This window comes from Danio rerio, chromosome 18 (genome assembly GCF_052040795.2).
Source record: "Danio rerio strain M-AB ecotype USA chromosome 18, GRCz13ab, whole genome shotgun sequence".
Classification (NCBI taxonomy): Eukaryota; Metazoa; Chordata; class Actinopteri; order Cypriniformes; family Danionidae; genus Danio; species Danio rerio.
Window position 1 is genome coordinate 41,406,927 of NC_141038.1, and position 20,574 is coordinate 41,427,500.

General features: G+C 36.6%; 1 protein-coding gene across 1 annotated transcript in view; it reads left to right on the forward strand.

Moving 5' to 3' along the window:
- The first annotated feature begins 766 nt into the window (after nt 1-766).
- Nucleotides 767-20,574, forward strand: part of alx4b (ALX homeobox 4b) — a 42,032-nt gene continuing 22,224 nt past the window's right edge. The window contains 1 exon segment of the mRNA NM_001310078.2: nt 767-1,372. Within this exon segment, the coding sequence (NP_001297007.2) occupies nt 1,039-1,372 (334 nt within the window). The 5' untranslated portion in view covers nt 767-1,038.

A 20,574-nucleotide genomic window follows, 5' to 3' on the forward strand; every position in this document is an offset into this window, starting at 1 on the left:
TGAAAATGTCCTACCAAGAAAATTGTTGATTCTAATCACTGAAAGAATCATTTCTAAATCAAATGATTCTCCAAATGCCATTCCTCCACTAACTACTACTACAAAAAATAAAAAATAAATAAAAAAATTACTAATGTTTTGCTTTTTACACCTTCTTTACATACCTGAAACTTGCCTACTGCACTTATTCATTGTTGCTCTTGTAGTTGCGTAAATTGCTTCCTTGTCCTCATTTGTAAGTCGCTTTGGATAAAAGCGTCTGCTAAATGACTAAATGTAAATGTAAATTAAAACAAAAACTGTGTTTAAAAGCCATTGCTTTTTAAGAGTGTATTCTCTAAAACAAGCTGCATCACTTCCAGATTAGGTCTTTTCTTTTGTTTGCTTTTCTCAAGATATCTTCAACCTTCTAACCATCAATAGGCTACTAAATGATGTCCATATTTGATATCAGAGCGTTAGAATTAGGAAGAGATTTCAATATTGCAACGGTATGCATATAAAATTAGGAAAAATACATTTTGCTATTAATACTTATTTTGACAAACTTATTAGTTTGACCTTTGCCGTAAAACATATAGGCCTACCAAAGCTATTTTCATGTTGAAATGATTTTGTGGAGCTTAGCTACGTCGCACGACGTTTGTTGGATTTATTTGTCCGCATATTCTATCAGTTGTGACTCTAATTGAATTAATGTCACGCGTTGTGTTTCTCACGAGTTGTTGAGGCGGAAAAGTTCCTGTGCTCCGCGATCTGACCTCTTATCATGACAGGACCTCCGACTCTAGTGGACATCAGGACAGCATCCTCCTTTTACTCTCTCTCCTCCTCTCTCTTCTTAACCTTAAAGACGCTTTCTAGCCTTTGCCTATTCTCTGGAAAACATCTGAATCATTTTAACCAACTCCAGCTGTCGCCTTGGTGTGGGTGTGTGAGAAAGTGCATGGCCATCTCTGAATGAGGGGAGACTAGAGCGAGGGTGACGTTTAGATTTACGGAAAAAGTTAGGATATTTTTGCTTCTTGTTTTGTCGGTATGAACGCAGATACGTGCGTCTCATACTGCGACATGACCTCCATGGACTCATATTATTCGCCAGCAGCACCAGGGCAAGGGAGAGTCCAGCAGGCCAATCCTTACAGAACTTTCCAGTCGAGCGACTCCAAATACAGTCCCACTTTCTTGCCCGCCAAAGGCCAGATTTATGGGGAGAAGCCGCGGAGTCCATTCCATCAGGATTGTCCGACACTGGATGATAGCACAGCCGAGGGCGCTTATAGCAAATATCACCTTTTTATGCAGAGACCCGCGTGCAAATCTCCTTCTGAAGACAGCAAACTGGAGGACGGCGCGCTGATCTCATGCTACGGTGAGTGGCATCTACAGTGGATGTATGTGTCGTTATGTGTTCTGAGATTAATTAATCTAGTTAAAATTCAGCCTGATGTTTGGGATGCCAGTAGGCTATTGGTAGACTATATGCGCATCATAGCCTAATAGGTTTAGGACCAAATGCCTTTAATAGAGCAAGAGTCAAATTTGTTCACACATTTGTTCAAAATATACTTTCAGATATTTTGGTATTGTCATTTTCTGCCGTGCCATAGAAAGACAGTTTTTATAAGTGAAAAATAGTGATTGTTTTTCCCACTATAAGGGAATGTATATTGAGCGTTTCATCAATGCTCATAAGTTATTTTTAAGAGCCTATTGCACTTTTATTTCACAAAAAAACTCAACTTTTTTGCTTCACATTTTTGGTCTACATGGTTTAGATTTTTTGCGCAATCTTGGCAACTTAAATAATGTTTAAAACGAGGTTGATAGCTACTTTGGAAGTATTAAAACACGCAGTAGATTGCAATATTTCATCACAATCATTATGTATAATTTTCTAGCATAATTCTTTCTATTTTTTTCCACAAATTAGATTTAATATAACTTTAGCATTTTAAATAGAATGAGTAGCTGCTACACAGACACACACATGCACGCACACACACACACACACACACACAAATATCTCTGAATAAATAAATGTGGCTTAGGAACAGAATTTGTCTCATAATTTGAACAGTGATTTATTAAACCTTCTGAAGGCTGTAATGATTCCAAAACCATCATTCTCGACTGCTTTTTCTACCACATTTACCACACTCACAGACGTTCGCGGTGTAAATGTAGGCCTGTTTTTTTTCATATTCATAAGAAATGAAAACAAAACGTTCAAATTAGGATCTGTCAATCAAAGGGAGGTAGAATTTACAATTAATAAATGGTTAGAATATCATAATTTTCTCATCTATAAAAGTGAATGCATGAAAATGCATCTCTTTGGTTGTAAATTACGCATGACTATTTACGATTCTTGTCCGCAGGCCAGTGAAAAAAGACACCAACTGTATCTTCAATTTATTATCAGGATTGCTCATCAGTAATTTATTAGATTCAATTTCGGTTTGTTTTTTAATAGGTCGTGTATTTTTCCTGAGTTTAAACTTTATATGGGACAACTAATATTGTTCATGTTTTTTTTTTGACGCGAATTATAAACGTTTAAATGTTTAAATGTACAATTAATTGGTTTCTGCTAAAATAATTACGCCGTGATTCATTCAGTAGAAAACATGTTTTAACATGAGTTGTTGAGAAATTACCTTCAATCAACCTTTCTAATCAACCTTCTTGATTATTACAGTAAATCCTCCCACCTTTTGGAAATAAACAAAACATAAATAAATAAAACAAATCTATTGTCAAGGTTCCTTAATTGCTATTTAAATAAACAATAAAATAAGATACACTTGCAATAAATTGATAAAAAATATTATTCAAGAGTACTTTTTATTTTGACACAATTTTTGCCTTCTGTGATAATAATTGAGATGAAAAGATAATAGGACAGTCAACAAATCTTTTATATGTTTTAAACAGTTTTGCGATTATAGTATGAATTTCCATATATGTAAAAGAAAGCGATATGGGGCACGGTGGCTCAGTGGTTAGCACTATTGCCTCACAGCAAAAAGGTCGCTGGTTCAAGTCCAGTTGGCAATTCTGTGGAATTTGCATGTTCTCTCTGTGTTTGCATGGATTTTCTCTGGGTGCTCTGTTTCCCCCCACAGTCCAAGCACTATAAGTAAAATGAATAAACTAAATTGTCTGTAGTGTATGATTGTGTGTGTGTGTGTGTGAATGAGTGTGTATTTCCCAATCCCAACTGGGTTGCGGCAACCCAATCCCAACCAGCATCCACGACATAAAACACATACTGGAATAGTTGGTGGTTCATTCAGCTGTAGTGAGCCCTGAAACAGAGATTTAGCTGAAAGAAAAAAAAAATGAATATATATATATACAGTAGCAGAATTACATTCAAGTGTTTTGTGAAAAGCAGTCTGACCATAGTTTAATATATTCAGAAACAATGTTCAGCCATGCCAGATTCCTGGGCGTATCTGGCATGAATGTGATAATCATCAAGGATACTTTTCATAGAAATATTATTGTTAGATGATGCACAGACAGTGCTGTACTTATAGAGCATTTTCCTGTCTGTGGTTTGAAGAGAATGAACACTGTGCGGTTCCACACCATTCTTCAGCCTATTTGTGGTCTAGATACATTGAAGGATCATATCCAGCCTCAAACACAGCCTGTCTGACCAATCAGAGAACATGGAGAAGTGAAAAAGGGAAAACAGTGTGTGTGTGTGTGTGTGTGTGTGTGTGTGTGAGAGAGAGAGAGAGAGATTCTGCTCCACTGTCTACAACACACAACTGGAACTCTTTACTCGTGGACTTACTGTTTATATTATTGTCACAACTTTTATCCTGTTTCACAAATTACCATTAATCTATTTTTATTTTTATTAATATTTTTAGCTTTACTGATAAATTGTTATTTTTATTAATCTATTTTTATTTTTTTTTTACATTTCTTTTCTTTATTTCTATATTATATTTTATGTTCATATTTGTTTGCACTACTGCCCTTTTTGCACTGTCTTGTCTGTACGCAGCGACGCTGCACTGCTTTGGCAATACGAAAGTACAGTTATTTGTCATGCCAATAAAGCACCTAAAATGTGAAAAAAAAAGTGAAATAAGAGAGAGAGAGAGAGAGAGAGAGAGAGAGAGATAAAGAGAGATATCTGAGAGATAAAGCCCGCAGAGCCTTCTACGCCATCAAGCGTCAATGTCCCATAGACATCCCTGTTCAGATCTGGCTGAAGATCCTATAGAGTCCGTCATCGAGCCCATCGCCCTCTACGGCAGTGAGGTGTGGGGCCCACTGACAAACCCTGAACAAGATCTGGCCAAATGGGACAAACACCCTATAGAAACCCTGCACACAGAGCTGTGTAAGAACATCCTACACGTCCACCGGCACACAACAAACAACGGATGCAGAGCAGAATTAGGCAAATACCCTCTGATAATAAAGATACAGAAAAGAGCTGTCAAATTCTGGAAGCACTTAAAACTCAGCGACCCGGACTCATACCACTATAAAGCCCTGCAGGACAGAGAACTGAGCAGAAGAGCAGACCCACTCTCCCAGCTGGCCCAGAGCTTCAGGGTCTCTGAGACGTCTCCTGAGGAGCTGAACACACTCCTGCCACTGACTCAGATCACACACCAGATCAAGAACAGCTACACACATCACTGGGACACTCAAACACAACTGCAAAGCAAAATGCAGTGTTATCTGGCCCTGAAGAGACAATATACTCTGGCAGACTATCTTCACACAGTGACAGATAAAGGTCTGAGGAACACCCTGAGCAGATACAGACTCAGCGGACACCAGCTGGCTATAGAGACGGGCCGGCACAGACAAACATGGCTGCCGGTGGAGGAGCGGCTGTGCCCACACTGCCCTCAGCAGCCGATTGAAACAGAACTGCACTTCCTTACGGAGTGCACAAAATACTCAGAGATCCGGGAGAAGTTCTACCTGAAACTCACACACACACACAAAAACTTTGAGTCCCTGCCGAACAATGAGAAACTGCCCATCCTCCTGGGGGAGTGTGTGTGCTGCTGCTGTGTTAGCAGCTCAGTTTGTGCACTCCTGCCACCGTCTGAGGAACCCACAATGATCCGCTCCACTGTCTCCAACACACAACACAGGAACTCTTTACTCGTGGACTTACTGTTGATATTATTGTCACCACTTTCATCCTGTTTCACAAATTATCATTAATCTATTTTTATTTTTATTAATATTTTTTAGTTTTACTGATATACTGTTGTTTTTATTAATCTATTTTTATTTTTTTACATTTCTTTTCTTTATTTCTATATTATATTTTATGTTCATATTTGTTTGCACTACTGCCCTTTTTGCACTGTCTTGTCTGTACGCAGCGACGCTGCACTGCTTTGGCAATACGAATGTACAGTTATTTGTCATGCCAATAAAGCACCTAAAATGTGAAAATGTGAAATGTGAGAGAGACAGAGAGAGAGAGAGAGAGAGAGGGGTGGTTATGGGGGTGGTGGGGTTTTGAGTCAACATAACACTTTATAAAATGTGTGTTGTAAACATGTCAAGTGATTGTGCCACCTAATTCAAAGTTTAAAAGTATGGTTCGCCTGTAACCTGTAAGAGCTTAGTAACACAATCAGTTATTCTGCTTTAAAAACAACAAATTGTTAAGAACAATAAAAGTAAAGTAATCTTATAGAGCAATTAAAAGCTTAATTATCCTTACATTACCTCACTTTTATGTATATCTTTCTTCTATTCTTCTTCTCTGAAAAAAAAAAAGAAATCCATAGTAGGAACAAAAGTACAATGTAAATCAGTGGCTGATTATTTTCTCCAGAATTCTTCTGTATATATTCCTTTGGGTACATCAGAAGAAAGAAATACTGGCAAGTTTGGAAGCAGTGGAGGGTGTGTGAATGATGATACAATTTTCTTTTTTCTGTGAACTATCCCTTTAACTGTCTATGTCTATTTGAGAATAAATGTGAAAGATACTTTATCCTGATGGATGTTTGCAATTCATAGATGCTTTGAAATGCAATACATAATTGAATTGGGTTTATGTGAGTTTCATACATTTTTGTCAAAATATGACATTTAATGCAAAACAATGTCAAAATATACAACATGTGTTTTGTAAAGATTTAAATGTGAAATATGTGGCCACCCACTTGAGACAACTTTTAAGTACATTTGTTTCATTTATTTTCTTGTTAGCTTAGTTCCTTTATTAATCCGGGGTTGCCACAGTGGAACGAACCACCAATTTATCCAGAAAGTTTTTATGCAGTGCATGCCCTTCCTGCCGCAACCCGTCTCTGGGAAACATCCACACATTCACATACACTACGGACAATTTAGCCTACCCAATTCTCCTGTACCGCATGTCTTTGGACTGTGGGGGAAACCGGAGCACCCGGAAACCCATGCGAACGCAGGGAGAACAAGCAAACTCCACACAGAAACGCCAACTAAGCCGAGGCTCGAACCAGCGACCTTCTTGCTGTGAGGCGACAGCACTACCTACTGCTTACCTACTGTTTTAAATAAAACATATTTTATTTAAATATGATTACTGAAACATGTGATATGGGAAAATTGAAATATTAAAATTTCTCAGAATGCCTGATATTTTCGTTACGATTGATGGGTTTATTTAAAAATGTATAAACCCTGCACACTGAACCTTAGTACACAACAAACACGCAGACTGAAACTCCTGAAAGACGGCTCAAGCATACCTTATTACAATGTACAGTTCTAATACAGTCATCTGAAAAGACATCTATTATAATCACTATGCAAAAACGAAAATAGACAAATTACTTTATTCAATGTTTAAAGTGTATAAAATAACCCTCAAATGTTTTTAAACATAAAATTTTTTATAATTATTGCAAGTATATATTATATATGCAGTACTTACAATATAGTATAAATATTATTATAATTAAACAGCATGATATTCAATTATGTTTTTAGCGAGGATACAACCTTTAGATAGGGTTCCTGACCTTCCAACCTAGATCTTCTCCCTCAATAGTTTCACAAAAATAACTCCCAAAATAATGTAATAAAGGGTTAATCCAAAATTAATGCTCTACTTTTTACAGTGCATTTAGAATCAGTTCAAATGTGAATGCATTATTGGAAATGTTAATGTAGCACAACAGCAAAGCATAAAGCCTCTCCAAATCCCTGAGTGATTCATGACTTGCGGCAGCAGGGAGTCAGTCGGGCATTATTCAGAGACAGATGTGTGTATGAGCTCCTAGAGATATCATTCATGCTTTTATTTTCAGAATGATCATGTCCACTGGGAGACTTAAAACGACAGACCTTGACTGGTTTACATAACCTTTCCTTATAAAATGACATGTGCAAACAAACTGGCTTTCAGCAATTGATGGGCTATTAAGCCACGCAGCTATTAAATACTAGCTAACCAGTCTCTAAAGGAGTATATAGAATTAACTCTTTCGTGATATACTGCTTAATTGTGTGTTACAGTTTAAGGGGAATGATATCAAACATACAATATTTAAATTAAATGAAGGAGAATGAAATTCCTGCTTCTGTAATTTTGAATAAACCTTAAAAACTTAAATCATTGACTTCCATAGTAGGAAAAACAAATACATGGATGTCAATGGTTTCAACCCGTCTTCAGAATATATTCTTTTTTGTTCAACAGAACGAAGAACCTCTTAAAGGTTAGGAACAATTGAAGAGTGAGTAAATGATGACAGAAATAATATTTTAAAGCAGGTTACATGAATTCACATTACAACTGGTGTTTCACATACAATATTTGTGCATTTATAATATTTGTGTCGATAAATAAATGCACACATAATACAGTTTTTCTTGATTGCTTTGATGCAGCCGTCAACTGAAACTCCTCATTTTCAAGACAGTTAACACACAGGTCTAAACAGCGGCACTCATGGTCAAAATGACACATTTATCACGTCTAAAAACATGTGGTATACTGCAGGTGAATTGGGGAGGGCTAAATTGATTTTCAACACACTCTCACGGCAATTCGTAACTTTTTGATTTAGTGGCTAATTCGTATGAATTTGTACGATCTCATTTGTACAATTTAGTACAATTTGCTCATGCCCCAATGACGGTTGGGTTTAGGGGTGGGGTTAGGTGCCATACATCCTTTCTAAAATCATACGATTTCATACGACTGAACTCGTACGAATTCGTACGAATTAGCCACTAAACTGGCAAACCGTAAAATACTTACATTTTTTCGTGACATCAGGCTGGGATTTCCCACTTATGGGTTGCAGCTGGAAGGGCATCACCTACATAAAAACATACGCTGGATAAGTTGGCGGTTTATTCCGCTGTGCACTAAGTCGAGAAGAAAATAAATGAATTAATATATTATATTATATAATGTCCTATTTAAGGGCGACGCAGTGGCGCAGTGTGTAGCACGTTCGCCTCACAGCAAGAAGGTCACTGGGTGGCTGGTTCGAGCCTCGGCTCAGTTGGCGTTTCTGTGTGGAGTTTGCATGTTCTCCCTGCGTTCACGTGGGTTTCCTCCGGGTGCTCCATTTCCCCCACAGTCCATAGACATGCGGTACAGGTGAATTGGGTTGGCTAAAATTGTTCGTAGTGTATGAGTGTGTGTGTGGATGTTTCCCAGAGATGGGTTGCGGCTGGAAGGGCATCTGCTGCGTAAAAACTTTCTGGATAAGTTGGCGGTTCATTCCGCTGTGGCAACCCCGGAATAATAAAGGGACTAAGCCGACAAGAAAATGAATGAATGAATGAATGTCCTATTTAAGTACTCAAAAACACAAGTGTTCAAGCTCTTTCGCAGCCATGTGAACTATGCTTTACTCTTCAACGCACGGAGTGAAGAGAATATTTACATCCTCTTCATGAGCTATTTTAAGTTATAGTGAGCATCTGGGAGTGAAGTCTTGGAGACAGAAAGCTGGCTCAGTTGTGTGGTATATGAGAGTCATGTGTGAGGTCATTTATCAGGAGCTCAGATTTAACGGAAACACTGTCCTGATTTCCCATAAAACCCACATTCCTGTGCTGCTTACAGGCATTGATCTTCTCGCAGGAACATCTGGAATTTTTGTTCCTGCCTGGATACCTGTATAGTAGTGCAAATGAATCACAAATGGTATAGGTTGCTGATTGAAGGCTCAATGAATTGCTTAAAGGGATAGATGACTCAAAAAAGATATATTCTGTTATCATTTACTGACCCATGACTTGTTCTGAACATGGTTGTGTGTCTTTCTTCTAATAAACAGAATATACAGATGCTGGTCATATAATTAGAATATCTCCAAAATAGTTGTTTCTTTCACTAATTTCATTCAAGAAGTGAAACCTGTATAAAGTAAACATTCATTACACACAGACATATATACTTCAATTGTGATATACTATCACAATCTCGATTCGACCCTACACACGATCCTAATTCAGCTTTTTCTACGATTCAGCCAATTATATTTTCAAGGTCAGGAGAGAAGAAAAGGCGGCTACAGAAGTCTTCACAGCAACATTGACACCTTCAAATGGCGTTAAAAGTGTCTTATACTGTATTTCTAAAGTATAATTCACCCAAAATGTAATTTAATAATAATATAATGTAATAATAAATTCACGGTCGCTAAATCGCATGTGAGCTGACACACTTTATTTACTGCCGAGAACTTGCGCGCGTGCACGCAAATGACGCTTACTTTAGTGAACACAACCTGCATATGCTGTGAATAACAGGTAATGAAGTAGTAAATAAAGTTTAGTTTGTTGCACAGAGCGATCGTTTGAGGGTCGTGCGGGAGGTTTGACATGCATGTGTGTGTGTGTTTTTTTTTTCTCACAGTGACAGCAGCCATGAGACGCACTAGGAAGTGAAAGTAAAACCTGTGCGCACATCATTGAAATGATCATATCGCATTTTAGAGTTATGATTACGACAAGCATTTGATATGTTTTTTCGTTCATAGCGAACACAAAGAGTTGTGCATGAAAATAAATGTTTACTGTGTCAGTATAACAACCCTAGTGTATATATGTATAATGGAAATATAATGGTCTAATAATGTTGTCAATGACAGATGACAAGCACATGTCTCAAACATAATAATTCAATTTTATAATTATAATAGTTGTATTCTGATGTTATAATTTTACTGTGAATTAACAAACAGGACATATTGAAAGTGTGTTCAAGTCCACCATAATACAAAATTTTGCATATTAACCAACAGTAGAGCTTCACATAGGCCTGTTATTATTGTTGTTTACCATATGTTTAAAATTAACAATAATAATAGGCTAATCATATTAACCTTTATTTTACATTTACAGAATCGTAAGAAAGAATTGTGATTTTGATTTTAAGCAGAAAAAAATCGTCATTCACATTTTTGCCAGAATCGTGCAGCCCTAATTTTGATAACAACTAATGAAAACGCTAAATTCAGTATTTCAGGCAATTAGAATATCATGTAAGACCAATACAAAGAAAGGACTTTGATAAATATGAAAAGTATGAACATGCAGAGCACTCAATATTAAGTTTGATCTCCTTTTGCCTGAATTACTGCAGCAATGCGGCACATAGAGTTGATCATTCTATGGCATCACTCTATGAGAGCCCAGGTTGCTTTGTCCATGATTTTCTATGGGGTTAAGATCAGGTGAGTTTGCTGGCCGGTTAAGAACAGGGTGCTTAAACCAGGTACGGGTAGCTTTGGCACTTTGTACAAGTCCTGTTGGAAAATCTGCATCGGTCAGCCACAGGAAGCAGTGACAGTTTTCTATCTTTATTTCTGAGTGTATACAACCCAAATATTTTGTGTTATTTCTAAGAAATTTATCAATATCATCATTTTGGAACCCTAAGTTTGATTTGAGCTCTATTGTGTATAATAATGTTAAGTTAAAGTAAATGGGATCAGTGTGATTCTGTGACTATTTTGTGATTTACTGTGTGTCTTAAAGCTGTAGCTGTTCTATTAAAGCTAACAACTCTGCCGCTTTACAGGTAGTTAAACAAAAACTTTGATGTTTTCTCCTTGTTTCTAGCAGTGATTAAATAGCTGTGCCTAGTAAACATCTGACCTCTGCTAATTCAGAGTTGCTGTCGGACTGAGAAAATGTTCTCAGGGGAGCAACTGCTACAAGCATGGACTCCAGCAATATAAACCTTGTTGTGAATTGATTCTCAAATAAGAAAGGAAAATGACAAAATGAGTTTATAAAGGGATTTTGCAATATCAACATTAGCTCTTAATTACTCTTGTAAAGAGTTACTCCTGTAAAGGATGTGATTTTTACAGTAATAAATTTGTTTAAAAAGAAACTAGTGTTAGTATGTCAACAGAAAAATTGCTTACTTCTATATTATTATAAAGCTTGTTCCATATTCACTTAAAAAAAGCTGTCTTATTGGCATCAGGGTTTTCTCGAAGAACCTGTCGAAAGCCGAAAACTTGTCATTACGTAGCAGTTTGTTTGTTGTGGAAAATATTACAGTTTTTTCCAATTGTTTACACACATTTTCTGAAAGCATGTCTCCTATTGTCACAAAACACACACATTGGGCAAAACTCTTCAATTCTTCTGCAAAATGAAACTCTACGTTCAAAACAATGTGATTTCTTCTCAAAATGGTATTTTCTTTTCAAATGACACACACAAGCCATCACATGAATAGACATTCATAAGATCAGTTGAACACTGATGTGCTCAGTGTAAAACACTATGACCACTTTTTCTCCATTCATCATTATGACTTTCTGTAAGCCTTTTTCTGTTCAGTGTTACACTTACTTCAGACAGTACATAGACCTACAGAAGTGCATTGTAAAATATTTCAGAAAATAGTTTTTATACAAAACAAACAAAAACAAACAAATACCAAATATATTTTACTGTATTTTCCCCACAAATACAGTGTACACAGTGTTCTTCCCAACCAACTCAAAGTTGCAGATAATGTGGTCTACATATACCATCAACAGAAGTATTTACTGAATACAGTTACAGTAAAAAAAATAAAATAAAAAAATAGATATACTGCATTCTCTTTTCTGCTTTGGTCTTGCCAAGCAGTGGCGGAAATGTCACCTTGCATGGCAAATCCAGCCACGAAAAGCATCAACTGCTATAGCTTGGAGAAACGGGTATACGTGTGTTTGGATTTCGGTCATACACTTTTCATCTCCAGGCAGAAAAAAAAAATCTTCCATAGGTTTGAGGAATGGGGAATATGGAGGGGGAGATAAACAACTAAAAAACATGGGTGGGCAGTAAACTAGTTGTGATCCAGATGAGCTCTGATTTCTAAGTTGCAATTCTGTGTGAAAGGTGTTTACTCATGTGATGAGTTAGTATGCAAAGTAGGACAACTGACTTTACAATTGTGAATGACAGTGAGTTCCTGGTGAAAACAAAAGATTTTCTGCATGAAAATTGTGCAAAATGCAGAGAATTGTGTGTAGCGTTTTGAAAAAAGTGTGTTTTAAACCTGCAATTGTAAAGCAGGAATTGTACTTGTAGTTTAGCAGAATTGGTTCAGGGGGTTGGTGCATCAGTTACATGTTGTAGTAATTGTGTCTGAAGTACAAGTAATTGTGTGTAAACAACTGAAAAAAACTGTAAATAGCCCCTATTATACATTATAATAGATCATAGTTTGGATTTGGGGGTCTCCAACCACAGATATGCATGCAATGTAAAAAAAAACTTTCATTGACTTATAATATGCATTTATTGTTATTTAATCATCTCAATGACTTCCAAATGATACATTTTTCCAACCCTCCTTTTCCTGATGCTAATTTGCAGACTAATGACCCAGTCTGTTGTGATTGGTCCACTGCATGCCGCGTGCGTCGTAAAATGCCCACCACAGCTCAAAGACAGTGTTGAAGTAACAAGCAGCAATGGTACGAAATAGTCTGTATGTGTGAGCCCAATGCATGAACTTATTAAAGGAATGCAGTTAAACACAAGCATATGTTCATAACTCTAAATAATAACAACAACATACAGTTTGTATTGTTACCTATTAATCGACACAGCTGCAAAAGTTGACTGCGGTGTGCACAAGCTCGTTGATGGTGCGTTCTGAAATGAAAGCTCAGACGAAACACCTAAGGATCTCAATTCATGGCGAGTTGGTTAAACGACTCTGAGGCCCTGTCCACACGAACACGGGTATTTCAAAAAATTCACTTTTTTTTAACCTATATTTGTTGTTTGTCCACACAAAAACACAGTAGCCAGGGTGAAGATTTTCTGAAAATCCAGGTATAGTGTGGTCGAGCTGCCGCTACTACCAAATTTTTCATCACATTGGCCAACACGGCTGGGTTCACACCAAATGCTAAAGACACTAATTATGCAAATTCCATTCATTCACAGCAAACACATTCCACATTGTGTTGACTTTTGTCCAATTTACTCATGAAATATACTTCTCTCTTTGGTGTCAACTCAGCACAGTGTCATTATCTGTTGGAGGGTTTAGCTTGACCAAATTCATCACAGTCCATTTTTAAATGGAGGGAGATTTTTTTTAAAAACAAAGTGTGGAAAATTGTTCATAAAAATACTTGTGCATGTGTGGATATGGTCTGATTCTATGCTTTTCTTTTTGAGAAACAATATACTCAATGCACTTTCAAATTTAAACACTGGCTGGATGTTTTCATTCACCTAGAACTGTGTTACACACTGAATGGAAGGTAATTTTCACTGGATGTAAGGTAATTTTCAAAAACCCAAAATAGGAGCTCTCAAAAAAAGACAGATTGGAAAAGTGTACCTCTACTAACATTCATTCATTCATTCATTCATTCATTCATTCATTCATTCATTCATTCATTTTCCTTCGCCTTAGTTGCTTATTTACCAGGGGTCACCACAGTGGTATGAACCACCAACTTATCCAGCATTTGTTTCACGCGGCAGATACTTTTCCAGCCACAACCACTGAAAAACATCCATAAACTCTCGCCATTCACACATGCACTCATACACTACGGCCAATTTAGTTGTGACAGTGCTAACCACTGAGCCTCTCTACAAACATTTTATTTTTTTTGCAAATATCCTAAATCATGTATAAACTTTGGTTGAATTCTGAGCAGAAATAAAGAGGCAAGAGTTCCTTGCACATTTTTTTTTTTGTTTATAAACTTTGCTTCATGGACAAACATAATCTTAGTTCACTTTTTTCATGGTATTAGTTGGGAAGAGGTTTGAAATAAGAGACTTGGTTCATTTATTCATTCATTTTCTTGTCGGCTTAGTCCCTTTATTAATCCGGGGTCGCCACAGCAGAATGAACCGCCAACTTATCCAGCAAGTTTTTACGCAGCGGATGCCCTTCCAGCCGCAACCCATCTCTGGGAAACATCCACAAACACAAACTACGGACAATTTAGCCTACCCAATTAACCTGTACCGCATGTCTTTGGACTGTGGGGGAAACTGGAGCACCCGGAGGAAACCCACGCGAAGGCAGGGAGAACATGCAAACTTTACACAGAAACGCCAACTGAGCCGAGGTTCGAACCAGCGACCTTCTTGCTGTGAGGCGACAGCACTACCTACTGCGCCACTGCCTCGCCCCCAGAGGCTTGGTTGTTTTTCAAAAATAAAAACATTAACCCCCGTTAACTAAGATATAATTTCCAAACTCAAAAGTGCACAACATTATCAAATATTAAAGCCACACATTTATTTATCACTCTGAGAACACTTTCTTTTTTTGTACCACCACTCATTTGACATTTCAGTTCTAAACTGTTGTGAAATAAGCAAGCAGTGATGTAATTGTTTTTGTGAAAACCACAGACGCTTGTTTTTATGAGCCTAGGTTGCGACAATAGTTTTGAAAGAACTGTTCAAAGAACTGCATTGCTATGAAAATGCTTGCAGATTTCTTGTTTTGAGTGTTCACTTTAAAGGTGAACATGTTGGCATTTATTAATAGTCATGTACACTCTCAGAAATAAAGGTATGTGAGTTGTCACTGGGGTTTTTCAAAAGGTACACATTTGTATTTAAAGGGTCCATATTGGTACCTCAAAAGTATAAGTTAGTACCTACAAATTTTAAGAGGAACACTTTTGAACTTTTAGTTACTAAAAGGTACTTTTGAGGTGTTGATATGGACCCTTTAGGTACAAATTTGTACCTTTTGTGAAGGTATGACAGCTCGCGCACCTTAAATTCTAAGAGTTTACTGTAGCTCAAATAAGTAGAGCATACTGCAACCAAAGCCAAGTTCTTTAGTAGACAATGCATGAACTTTATAAAATAGAAACCCTGAATTCAATGCAAGTGAAATCTCTATGGATAATAGCATCTGCCAAACACATTCATGTAATGTAATGTTAAGTGGATCTGGGCTGGCTGCCTAAAGGTAACAGGTTGAATCCTCATAGGAGGGGATCATGAACTTTACATAACCTCTTCATCTCTACTCGCGTCCCTCTGAGCAGGATTTAAACCAGCATCTCCAGTGTTGTATGCCTCTTGAGGTCAGAGAAGTGAGGTTTAGGCACACAACTTCTAGTAGCTGGAATTTGTTATAGTTATAGTGCACTTCTGAGTACACCATTTCACCTCAGGCTGCTACAAGGAGACTGTCTCTCACTGTAAGTCATTGTGGCAAAAGGCATCTGTTAAATGATGAGTAACCATTGCACAATGAAGCAAAGCTGAGGGCTTGGTAAAATCCCAAAAGTTGGGGTGTTGTGTCAAACAGTTCTATGATTTATCAAGTGTAAATAGCCAGCCACACAAGGTGGTAAACTATGTGGGCTGTCTGTTTCTTTAATTTCTTCATCAAAGCTGCTAGAAAACTGATAAATGGAAATATATGCAAATTATGTTGGAATTACAAATATGTAGGCTACATATATGTCCTTATATTTGATAGAATTGTGGTTGTGGGTTTATATAAACCCAAATAGTTGAAAAACATGTGCTGTAAATGGACGTTTTGCAATATTTTGAAATAAATCTTTCATAAGACACATAATTTATAAATGTGAACTCCAAATATGAGTTTGAATGTATGTCATATATGTTATTTGCATGTATTAGATTACATATATAGCTGAAAGGAACATATCTATATCAGTTAGAGTATTTGTTCTATATGACAAAAACCCTACACAGAGCATCACTTAAATCCTCAAACATATGGAGAGTCACAAACCCAAGCTATTGCTGTCAATGTGAAGATGGCTGCCAAAACCATGGAACTTTGGCTCTGAAATGCAAAACATGCAATGGCACTGTTTAGAAACTCTGGTGGTACGCAGATTCAGCATAACATGGGCTACAAAGCCAAGGAAAGACAGCAGGGTGGGACTGAAATGCTCACCACAGCAATTATGATGATTTCACCACCAAACGCAGAGACAGAGCAACTGTGTTATCACAAAACATCATTACATTTAAAACCGAACTTAGTTTTAACTCTGAAGAAGAACATGAAATAACTGATTGTTTATTTATAATGTAAAAATTCTTTATCTATGTTTTTACAATGGGTATTGCGGTGGCACAGTGGGTAGCATGATCGCCTCACTGCAAGAAAGTCACTGGTTCGAGCCCCTGGGTCAGTTGGCTTTTCTGTGTGGAGGTTGCATGTTTCCCCCATGTTCATTTGGGTGTCCTCCCGGTGTTCCGGATTCCCCCACAGTCCAAAGACGTGTACTATTGAGTAGGCTAAATTGTCCGTAGTGTTTGTGTGTAAATGAGTGTGTATGGATGTTTCCCAGTGAAGGGTTGCAGTAGGGCATCCGCTGTGTAAAACATATGCTGGATAAGTTGGTGGTTCATTCCACTGTGGCGACCCCAGATTAATAAAGGGACTAAGCCAAAAAGAAAGTGAATGAATTTTCTTACGAAAATGATTGTACACAACCAGATAACATATGTACGTCTGCACAATGTATTTTAAAGATTATTTATTCTGGAAAAATCTCCTGCATATGCTCAAAGGTCAGATGAATGTCTTAATAAAGGTCTCCTGAATGAACATTCTTAAAGACTTATTCTAAACGTCTATATAACATTAGCATATTGGTGTCAAATAGACATACCTGAGCAAAATCTCTAATAAATAAGTCTTCGAAATATAAACACGACCATCAAATAGATGTGTCTATTTTGTACTGTTTCATCTATCATGATTCAATTAATCATAGAGGTCATTAGGTTGAGGTATGTAAATATACATTGAGTGTATTGTACCAAATTCCTAATTTAAATGGTAATACGTAGTTCAAATGTGTCCAAATTTATTTTCCAATAAAACTGTAATTTTATCAAATTCTGCATGGAAAAGTGTGAAAATATGGATTAATTGTGTTTTGGTAAACAAAATGCTCTAAATAGATTTAGTGTTAGCAATAAAAAGGTATACTATTTTATCACAATTTGTTTTCAGTTACATCATATAAGAACATCAAGTTCCAAGCAAGTACATAATTAAATAAAAATGAGGGAAAAAAAGGATTAAAACTGTGTCTTCCACATCAGAAAACCTTCAAACGGTTAAAAATATTGTAGAACTGAGAACCTCAGTGAAATTTGCTTGGCACAGGCAAGTTTTGATTATTTATTTTCAATCTGGGCATGTTTGTACTTTCATCAAGAGACAGATCCAGGCTTTCAACATAGAAACGTGTTTTCAAGTAGGATAAAGAAAAGCTTGTTATAAAGTAGAGGCCTCTTCAAATTAAAGGTGACAACAGAACACTCTTTACCTTCAAATAAGTTATACTTTTATAGGAGTAGTTGAGTGCTTTTATGAATATGGTGGTCTCGGTCTACATTTTCTTCTATGCATCAGAAATGTGATCAGTGTACTTTTCTGTAGACTGTACTGGAGAGAGAAATAAGACATTGTCTATTGTGAAAATACTGTGAAAAGACTATATTGCTAAAAGTGTACAGAAAAAATATAGAAAAAAGTAACTGTGACTTTTTAATATCACATACATTTTGTAGTTCTGTATCATAAAATCACAAGCCAGAGTTCATATTTGCAGTTCTGAATTTATACATTTCACAACTCTTTTTTCCTTTTCGGAACTTTGACTTAATTTCAGTTGAATGTTTATAGGTTGTCTAGAAATTTCTCACAATTAAAAATGTACAGCACAGTTGCAGAGAAAGCGTAATTCGCTGCAACTCATGAAAACATATGTAAGCAGACAAAACACCCGCATACTGAGAAAACATCTTCATTGGTGTGTTAAATTGCACCATATTAAGCTCTCTCAGCTACCGCGGAGTAGTATGATATAAACTCAGAACTCAGAGTTTACATTTCACAATTCTAAATTTGTATCGTGTTTTCAACTTGATTTCTGAATTTACTTTACTTTGCACTACTTACAAAATTGTGATTATTTTTCACAATTAAAATTTTAAGTCTTATAATTGACATTTTTTTCTTGTGATTGTTAACATGTCTGACCCTTTATTAGAATTGCAATATATAAACTCTTCCAGACTTTTATTTACAAAACTGTGATTTTCAGAAATCATGTAACGTTTTTTTTTTTCTCTTAGTTATTGCTTTAGTTTTTAGTTTTGGATCAAAATTCTGACATTCTCCTCAGAATAGCAATTTTATTCCACACAATATCAAAATAATGACTTCTTAAAACGACCAAACAATAAAACTAATCAACTCTTGTCTAAGGACAATTTTAATAAACCTTTTTGATCCACTTCAAATGTTGTCTACTATATATACCGCAAAATTGTAAGATGTATCTACTTACCCAGCTAGCAGAATTCATGGGGCTCAAATCCGGCCCACACCAGACACTTTCATCCGGCCCACATACCGCATGGAATGATGGCACTTGGGTGATCTGCTCCTGTTTGCCAGATCTGGGCCACAAATAAGCCAAAGCAATACCACATATTAGCCAGAATTCAACCAACTGAACCAGAACTGACCTTATTCTGAGCCACATTTTGCTTTTATTCTGGCCCAGATCTGGTCAACACCTTACACTTGGTGGGTGTGGCAGAGTACAAAAATCCCAGCATGCATTGCAGTATGAATACACTCTATAGCTTATTGATACTACAGTTTTCATTATTTGCATTTCATTCTGCTGTTTATGCTGACGTTGTTAATTTTGTCACTTTTATTTTCCTGTTGGTGATGTTGGTGAGTTTTTTTCATTTTGTTATTTGTCGCCGTTGTTGAGGTTCATACGCTGATTATTATGTCTCTCTGAGCAGAAGTCAAACCATAAATTTGTTTTAGCTCATAAACTTTCGTAATTCTGTGGCATGTGCAAGCATGTTATTACAGTAACATCAGTAAATTATTTTATTTCATCACAGGCTGTGTCTCACTTAATTTTTATTTATTTATTTTTTTTCACTTGGCTTGTTTGCTGTAATGAATGAATGTTTCGACCAAAGTTCCTAAAAGTTACAGCAGCTCAAAAGAAAATGTATATTAAGAAGTTCAGGGCTATGAGCCCAACTAAAGCAAACACTTTTCTCCATGATGGTGACTTTAGTCTATGTGGTCAACATATGTTTTAAGATAACTGGGCCACATTTGCCATATCTTCTCTGGGCCACTTTAGGCTCACAGCCACATTAGTCAGAGCTAACTGTGATGAATATTCACTAAAAGTGGCCCACATATGTTTTAAGATAACTGGGCCACATTTTCCAAATCTTCTCTGGGCCACATTAAGCTTATAGCCACAATAGCCAGAGCTTACTGTGCTTTTGTTTCCAAAAGTGGCACACATATGTAACTGGGCCACATTTGCACTTACATGTGGGAGCCACTTTAGGTTTAGACCCAGATTACCCTTAAATGACTATGCCACATTTTTACCAACTGTGGCCCACATTTATCCTCCATCATTTGGGCAAAATTGATAATTTTCCACATTAGGATTACATTTTGCCATAAGTGCCAAATCTTTGCCTTAAATGGCCCATATATAAATTTGAATCTTTGGCCCCTGTTGGCATTGTACAGGTGGGACACAAGTTCGTATGCTATCTGGGCAGTATTTATGATGCATGTATTTTAAATATGCATTTTAAATAAAAAATAGTATTTTGTTATTTGTATTTGATAGGGTTCATGAAAATGGGTTCATATTTTGTATCAAAATACTTAGCTTTCTTGTATTTTTAAAATACTTTAAATACTTTGTAAGAAGTCTACATGATGACTTCATTAAAATGAGGCCTCTGATTGATGCCTTCTCAGTTACTTGCCTAGCCTTGAGATCAGAACAGTTGTTAATGCTTGGAGTATGGATGAAAATTATGCAACACACATAAAGAAAATAACAGACAAATGGCAACAAAAGTCAACAATAATTGAAAATAGTATACTGCACAATGCTAAGACCAGTATTATGTAATTCTAGTATAATGTAATTCGGCATCAGCATCTTTGTTTTAAGAAATGGGATGGAATAAATTCCTTAAGAACAGGATAAGGAGCCTTTAGCAAATAATGATGTTCAGTTCTGCAAAGAGCTTAGAATGACC